General features: G+C 35.4%; 1 protein-coding gene across 1 annotated transcript; it reads left to right on the top strand.

Moving 5' to 3' along the window:
* Positions 1–1229: 1229 nt before the first annotated feature.
* LOC137639470 (uncharacterized) lies at positions 1230–8739 on the top strand. Its single transcript, XM_068371740.1, has 6 exons — positions 1230–1286; positions 1487–1598; positions 5364–5578; positions 6706–6924; positions 7221–7523; positions 7939–8739. The coding sequence occupies exons 1-6, from the start codon at positions 1230–1232 to the stop codon at positions 8737–8739; spliced, it is 1707 nt and encodes a 568-aa protein (XP_068227841.1).
* Positions 8740–9353: the final 614 nt, after the last annotated feature.

Here is a 9353-nt window from a genome sequence, read left to right as displayed (position 1 = left end):
GAAATTATTTTCACACACACCAAGGCCCGCCTGAACAGACTCTTAGTGTCTGATGGAGGGCGAGAAATAAACCCCTAAAAGTAAGTAAAAGTAAGTATGTAGGTAGTTGGTTGGCAAAGGCCTGAGCCACTCTTTGAGATACTACTGCTAGAGATTTATTACCTCCGCCAACGAAGTTGGAAGCAGGTTATGTTTTCGCCACTGTTTGTGTTTGTTTGTGTATGTGTGTTTGTGAACAGCTTCCTGGCCACAATTTTAATCGTAGAGTAATGAAACTTGCATGTGATAACTATTATGTGAAAAAGCTGGAAATGATTAAATTTTGGAAGGTCAAGGTAAAAGGTCAAGGTTAAAGGTCAAGGTGGTTATGTTTTACCCCCTGTTTGTGTGTTTGTTTGTGAACAGCTTCCTGATCACAATTTTAATCGTAGAGTAATGAAACTTGCAGGGATTAATTGTTAGGTAAAAATATGAAAATGAATAAATTTTGGGATGTCGATGTCAAAGGTCAAGGTCACGGTCAAGCAAAATGTCCAAGTCACGTAAACAGCTATAAGTTTAGACATCGTCGTCACAGAGACTTCAAACTTGCTTCATATTTGAGTGTATGAAAATCCCCGTCTATTAATGCATGTTAAGATCAAAGGTCAAGGTCGAGCAAAAGGTTGAGAAATTAACTGCAGCGGTGGAGGTATGCTCTCTACTGAGTGTCCTTCTAGTTGAGTCCTTTGAGTCCTTTGAAGGGCCATAATATTGGATCCTTCTCTTGTTTTATGAATATATAAATGGTAGAGATAGAAGGCATTGGAGAGACATCTCTTCCAGTTTATAATATTTTAGTTTCCTGTTTATTTACTTATTTCTTTGTATCTTTTCCTTACTGGTCTACTTTTCCCTATTGGAGTCCTTGGGCTTATAGCATCCCACTTTTCCAACTAAGGTTGTAGCATAGCTAATAATAATGATAATAATAATAATAATAATAATAATAATAATAATAATAATATTATTTATAGTGATAATAGTAGAAATAATAATAATGATAATAACAACAACAACAACAACAACATTAATGATAATAATAATAATAATAATAATAATAATAATAATAATAGAGCCGGTAAATCAAGCTTTGATATCTCGCTATGGAAAACCAGAGTGCCAGAAAGCAATAGCTACAAAGAGCTACAAAGAGAAAGGTTGACACTTTCCCCCTGGGGTGTCAGAGAATGGCCCCTTCTCTTGCGATGACCGCTGGCACACCCAAGATCTACTACACCCTCACTGTTAGTCGAGATTAATCATCGTCTCTTGGGCGGTCGTAGATTAACAACGCCCGAGGCTGTGTCTATGAGAGACTACGAGCGCGGCGTTTGGAAAACAATCTATGGCCCGCTAGAGCCTCCGTCCGGTACGAAATCCCCGGGCAATCTGGACGAGTATGGAGCTGGCTGACCCTGGCTGACTCTCACTTCCCTCAACTCAGGGAGATTTATTGCCCCCAATTGACCCCTGTACTCTCAGTGGTATCGTCAACTCCAGCCTGTTTTTACCTCCGCCAGCGAAATTGGGAGGTGGTTATGTTATACCCCCTGTTTGTGGGTTTAAGTGTGTTTGTTTGTGAACAGCTTCCTGACCACAATTTTAATCATTGAGTAATGAAACTTACAAGGTGCACTCTCAGTGGTATCGTCAACTCCAGTCTGTTTTTTACCTCCGCCAACGACGGTAGAAGGTTATGTTTTACCCCTTGTTTGTGTGTTTATGATTTTGTGTATGTTTGTGTAGTTTCCTGGCCACAATTTTAATCGTAGAGTAATGAAACTTGCAGGGATTAGCTGTTATGTAATAAGCTGGAAATGATTAAATTTTGGAAGGTTAAGGTCAAAAGCCAAGGTCAAAGGTAAAGGTTTGTGTGTTTGTTGATCTGTGTGTGTTTATGAACAGCTTCCTGCCCACAATTTTAATCGTTGAGTAATGAAAATTGCAAGGGTTAACTGTTATGTAATAAGCTGGAAATGATTAAATTTTGGAAGGTCAAGGTCAAAAGGCAAGGTCAAAGGTAAAGGTTTGTGTGTTTGTTGATCTGTGTGTGTTTGTGAACAGCTTCCTGGCCACAATTTTAATCGTAGAGTAATGAAACTTGCAGGGATTAACTGTTATGTAAAAAGATGGGAATTATTAAATTTTGGAAGGTCAAGGTCAAAGGCCAAGGGCCAAGGTCAAAGGTCAAGGTTTGTGTGTTTATTGATCTGTGTGTGCTTGTGAACAGCTTCCTGGCCACAATTTGAATCGTAGAGTAATGAAACTTGCATGAATTAACTGTTATGTAAAAAGCTGGAAATGATTAAATTTTGGAAGGTCAAGGTCAAAGTTCTAGGTCAAAGGCCAAGGTTAACGGTCAAGGTCAAAGGTCAAAGTCAAATGTCAAGGTTAAATGTCAGGGTCAAAGATCAAGACCAAAGGTCTAGGTAACAGGCAAGCAAAATGTCCAATTCACGTAATCAGCCAAAAGTTTGGACATCTTTGTCACAGAGACTTCAATCAAGGTTCATATTTAGGTGTATGAAAATCCACACCAATTAATACATGTTAAGATCAAAGGTCAAGGACAAGGTTAAAAAAAAGATCGAGAAATAAAATGCCGTGGTAGAGGTCTGTGCTCTACTGAGTGCCCCTGTAGTTATTCTTTTGTTTAGAACTCTCTGCCCCTGTAGTTATTCTTTTGTTTAGAACTCTCTGCCCCTGTAGTTATTCTTTTGTTTAGAACTATCTATATCAGCATTGCGACAAAGGCTGTAATTCTCATAATCTAACATCAGTCTGTATTCCTTTACAGTACTAGTGTATATTGTGTTATTGTTTATTATATCTGACTGTAATATTCCCTATAATAAGTCTCTGTAATTGTCATTTATAATCCCAAATTGAATTCTGCACAGTAAAAATATTTTGTTAGATAGTTATGTAAGCAAACTTTATTTTTAATGAATGTTTTGATTATCAAAAATATGATTTATAAGCTTCCATTGACTTTCTTTTTAAACGATATTTCAATTATTCTTAAACGAATTCAAATCAGAGCTGTTGGAGGCCTTGGACTTATAGCATCCTGCTTTTCCAGCTAGGGTTTTAGCTTATCTAATAATAATAATAATAATAATAATAATAATAATAATAATAATAATAATAATGATAATAATAATAATAACTAGAATAATAATAATAATAATAATAATAATAATAATAATAATAATGATAATGATAATAATAGTGATAATAATGATAATAATAATAATAATAATAATAATAATGATAATAATAATAATAATACTACTACTACTACTACTACTACTACTACTACTACTACTACTACTACTACTAATAATAATAATATAATATGCATGATCTCTCCCCCGCTTGCATTTATTTTGCCTATTCTCAATTGGGCCTAATATAATCAATGTTATTTTTAGCAATTTTTATGTTATTACTTATTCCTCAACTCAACGTTTTTTTGTTTTTTTTTCTCTTTGTTAGTTCCATTATTCATGATATAATGTTAAGTTTCTCTCATTTATTTAATTAATAGTCAAACTTGTTTTTTGTTATGATTAAACCCTTGAAATCCTTCTCTTTGTTGGTTCCATTATTCATGATATAAAGTTAATTTTCTCTCATTTATTTAATTGATAATGAAACTTGTTTTTTGTTATAATTAAACCCTTGAAATCCTTCTCTTTGTTGGTTCCATTATTCATGATATAAAGTTGATTTTCTCTCATTTATTCAATTAATAGTCAAACTTGTTTTTGTTATAATTAAACCCTTGAAATCCTTCTCTTTGATGGTTCCATTATTCATGATATAAAGTTAATTTTCTCTCATCTATTTAATTAATAGTCAAACTTGTTTTTGTTATAGTTAAACCCTTGAAATCCTTCTCTTTGTTGGTTCCATTATTCATGATATAAAGTTGATTTTCTCTCATTTATTCAATTAATAGTCAAACTTGTTTTTGTTATAATTAAACCCTTGAAATCCTTCTCTTTGTTGGTTCCATTATTCATGATATAAAGTTAATTTTCTCTCATTTATTCAATTAATTGTCAAACTTGTTTTTGTTATAGTTAAACCCTTGAAATCCTTCTCTTTGTTGGTTCCATTATTTATGATATAAAGTTAATTTTCTCTCATTTATTTAATTATTAGTCAAACTTGTTTTTGTTATAATTAAACCCTTGAAATCCTTCTCTTTGTTGGTTCCATTATTCATGATATAAAGTTAATTTTCTCTCATTTATTTGATAAATAGTTAAACTTGTTTTTGTTATAATCAAACCCTTGAAATCCTTCTCTCTGTTGGTTCCATTATTCATGATATAAAGTTAATTTTCTCTCATTTATTTAATAGATAATGAAACTTGTTTTTGTTATAATTAAACCCTTGAAATCCTTCTCTTTGTTGGTTCCATTATTCATGATATAAAGTTAATTTTCTCTCATTTATTTAATTGATAATGAAACTTGTTTTTGTTATAATTAAACCCTTGAAATCCTTCTCTTTGTTGGTTCCATTATTCATGGTATAAAGTTAATTTCCTCTCATTTATTTAATAATAGTCTAACTTGTTTTTGTTATGATTAAACCTTTGAAATCCATCCCACATTTTGCTTTAACATTTATCCATTTGAATTAAATATTAATCTTGGAATATCATTCGAACGAAAGAGAACTCTGGAAATAGAACCTAAGAATAGGAATTTAAGAGTTCACCCTTACTTTTTAGATATTCTGTGTGGGTAAGTGAGCGGAGAGTATGTTTGTAAACTTCGTCTTGAGTTATTTGGAAAGTTTTATATCCACCACAAGAGTAATGGAAGGAAGGAAAAGCTAGTGGAGGGCTCTATGTTCATGATAAACGGTATTTCAACTAGAGAGGCACTCAGTAGACCGCAGATCTCCGCCACAGCAGGTTGTTTCTCGACATTTTGCTCGACCTTGGCCTTGATCTTTGACCTTAAAATGTATTAATTTGCATGGATTTTCATACACTCAAATATGAACCTAGTTTGAAGAATGTGACAACAATTTCCGAACTTATGGCTGATTACGTGAATTGGATATTTTGCTTAACCTTGACCTTGACCTTTGACTTTGACTTTTCAAAATTTAATTATTTCTAGCTTTTTATATAACAGTTAATCCCTGTAAGTTTTAGTACTCTACGATAAAAATTGTGGTCAGTAAGCTGTTCACAAACAAAAACACAAAAACACAAACAGGGCGAAAACATAACTTCTTTCTAACTTTGTTGGCGGAGCTAATAAGAGGCTAATTTTGTAGACATTTTCCCATGTAGTACATGGAAGTTTTATGTACTGGAGAGATAATGTGAAGGAGGGAATTGAAAAATTTGAAGAGAACAGAAAACAACATTCCAAGAATCGTAGAGCTGATAGGCTGGCTCATCGAGGCTACCCACAACCTCAACTTCCACCTGAGAAAACGTACCTCAACTTTGACAGAATATGTGGTTCCAGAATTGGTCTCATTAGCCACGTGAAAGATGAACACGTATGTAAAAGGGTTATGAACACGAAGGTGGAGGGAAGAAGAAGGATGGGAAGCCCAAAGTTCAGGTGGAAAGATAAATTATCGAATGCTATGAAGGAAAAGGGTCTAAGAGAACAAGATGTACAGGACAGAGGAAGGTGGAGAAGGCTAAAGTTGTGTTGAACACGTATGTAAAAGGGTTTTGAACACGAAATTGGAGGGCAGAAGAACGATGGGAAGGCCAAAGTCAAGATGGAAATATAAATCATTGAATGTCATGAAGGGAAACGGTCTAAGAGAACAAGACGTACATGGCAGAGGAAGGTGGAGAAGGCTGAAGTTGTGTTGAACACGTACGTAAAAGGGTTATGAATATGGAGGAGGAGGGCAGAAGGATGGGAAAGCCAAATTTCAGGTGGAAATATAAGTTATTGAATGACATGAAGGAAAAGGGTTTAAGAGTAAAAGATGTACAGGACAGAGGAAGGTGGAGAAGGCTGGAGTTGTGTTGAACACGTACGTAAAAGGGTTATGAACATGAAGGTGGAGGGCAAAGGAAGGATGGGAAGGCCAAAGTTCAGGTGGAAATATAAATCATAGAATGCTATGAAGGAAAATGGTCTAAGAGAACAAGATGTACATGACAGGGGAAGATGGAGAAGGCTGAAGTTGTGTTGAAAACGTACGTAAAAGGGTTATGAACATGAAGGTGGAGGGAAGAAGAAGGATGGGAAGGCCAAAGTTCAAGTGGAAATATAAATTATTGAATGGCATGAAGGAAAACGATCTAAGAGAACAAGATTTACAGGACAGAGGAAGGTGGAGAAGGCTGAAGTTGTGTTGAACACGTACGTAAAAGGGTTATGAACATGAAGGTGGAGGGCAGAGGAAGGAAGGGAAGACCAAAATTCAGGTGGAAATATAAATCATGGAATGCTATGAAGTAAAATGGTCTAAGAGAACAAGATGTACATGACTGAGGAAGAAGGAGAAGGCTGACTAGATACAGCGACCCCAATTAGAAATGGGAAAAGCTGGAGGATGGAAATCTTCTACAACGTTTAAAACGTTTCCAGAAGGCAAAAATCACTGGTATACCATCACTTGCATTTAATTCACATCCTGTTAAACGTTTACAACGCTTCCAGAAGGCAAAAATCACTGGTATACCTCCAATTGCATTTAATTCACATCCTATAATACGTTTACAACGATTCCAGAAGGCAGAAATCACTGGTATACCACCACTTGCATTTAATTCACATACTCTAAAACATTTACAACGCTTCCAGAAGGCAAAAATCACTGATATACCACCACTTGCATTTAATTCACATCCTCTAAAACGTTTACAACGCTTCCAGAAGGCGAAAATCACTGGTATATCACCACTTTCCATTTAATTCACATCCTCTAAAACGTTTTAATACGTTTACTACGCTTCCAGAAGGCAAACATCACTTGTATACCACCACTTGCATTTAATTCACATACTATAAAACGTTTACATCGCTTCCAGAAGGCATAAATCACTGGTATACCACCACTTGCATTCAATTCACACCCTTTAAAACGTTTACAACGATTCCAGAAGGCATAAATCACTGGTATACCACCACTTGCATTTTATTCACATACTCTAAAACGTTTACAACGATTCCAGGAGGCAAAAATCACTGGTATACCACCAGTTGCATTTAATTCACATCCTCTGAAAAATTTACAACGCTTCCAGAAGGCAAAAATCACTGGTATACCAGCACTTGCATTTAATTCACATCCTCTAAAACGTTTGCAACGCTTCCAGAAGGCAAAAACCACTGGTATACCAGCACTTGCATTTAATTCACATCCTCTAAAACGTTTACAACGCTTCCAGAACGCAAAAATCACCGGTATACCACCACTCGCATTTAATTCACATCCTCTACAAAGTTTAGAACGCTTCCAGAACGCAAAAACACTGGTATACCACCACTTCATTTAACTCACATCCTATAAAACTTTTACAACGCTTCCAGAAGGCAAACATCACTGGTATACCACCACTTGCATTTAATCCACATCATCTAAAACGTTTACACCGCTTCCAGAATGCAAAAATCACTGGTATACCACCACTTGCATTTAATCCACATCCTCTAAAACGTTTACAACGCTTCCAGAAGGCAAACATCACTTGTATATCACCACTTGCATTTAATTCACATCATCTAAAACGTTTACACCGCTTCCAGAATGCAAAAATCACTGGTATACCACCACTTGCATTTAATTCACATCCTCTAAAACGTTTACAACTATTCCAGAAGGCATAAATCACTGGTATACCACCACTTGCATTTAATTCACATACTCTAATACGTTTACAACGCTTCCAGAAGGCAAATTTTACTGGTATACCAGCACTTGCATTTAATTCACATCCTCTAAAACGTTTAAAACACTTCCAGAAGGCAAAAATCACTGATATACCTCCAATTGCATTTAATTCACATACTCTAATACGTTTACAACGCTTCCAGAAGGCAAATTTCACTGGTATACCAGCACTTGCATTTAATTCACATACTCTAAAACGTTTACAACGCTTCCAGAAGGCAAAAATCACTGGTATACCAGCACTTGCATTTAATTCACATACTCTAATACGTTTACAACGCTTCCAGAAGGCAAATTTCACTGGTATACCAGCACTTGCATTTAATTCACATACTCTAAAACGTTTACAACGATTCCAGAACGCAAAAATCACTGGTATACCAGCACTTGCATTTAATTCACATACTCTAATACGTTTACAACGCTTCCAGAAGGCAAAAATCACTGGTATACCTCCAATTGCATTTAATTCACATCCTCTAATACGTTTACAACGTTTCCAGAAGGGAAACGTCACTGGTATACCACCACTTGCATTTAATTCACATACTCTAATACGTTTACAACGTTTCCAGAATGCAAAAATCAATTGTATACCTTCACTTGCATTTAATTTACATCCTTTGAAACGTTTACAACCCATCCAGAAGGCAAAAATCACAGGTATACCTCCAATTGCATTTAATTCCCACCCTCTAAAACGTTTACAACGATTCCAGAAGGCAGAAATCACTGGTATACCACCACTTGCATTTATTTCACATCATCTAAAACGTTTACAACGATTCCAGAAGGCATAAATCACTGGTATACCACCACTTGCATTTAATTCACATCCTCTAAAACGTTTACAATGCTTTCAGAAGGCAAAAATCACTGGTATACCACCACTTGCATTTAGTTCACATCCTCTACAACGTTTACAACGCTTCCAGAAGGCAAAAATCACTGGTATACCACCACTTGCATTTAATTCACATCCTCTAAAACGTTTATAACGATTCCAGAAGGCATAAATCACTGGTATACCTCCAATTGCATTTAATTCACATCCTCTAAAACGTTTATAACGATTCCAGAAGGCATAAATCACTGGTATACTTCCAATTGCATTTAATTCACATCCTCTAAAACGTTTATAACGCTTCCAGAAGGCAAAAATCTTTGGTAAGCCATCACTTGCATATAATTCACATCCTCTACAACGTTTAGAACGCTTCCAGAAGGCAAAAATCTTTGGTAAGCCATCACTTGCATTTAATTCACATCCTCTAAAACGTTTACAACGCTTCCAGAAGGCAAAAATCTTTGGTAAGCCATCACTTGCATTTAATTCACATCCTCTAAAACGTTTACAACACTTCCAGAAGGCAAACATCACAGGTATACCACCATTTGCATTTAATTCACAAAC

Source organism: Palaemon carinicauda, chromosome 4 (genome assembly GCF_036898095.1).
Source record: "Palaemon carinicauda isolate YSFRI2023 chromosome 4, ASM3689809v2, whole genome shotgun sequence".
NCBI classification, from domain to species: domain Eukaryota; kingdom Metazoa; phylum Arthropoda; class Malacostraca; order Decapoda; family Palaemonidae; genus Palaemon; species Palaemon carinicauda.
This window is presented reverse-complemented; position numbering and strand designations above follow the sequence as displayed.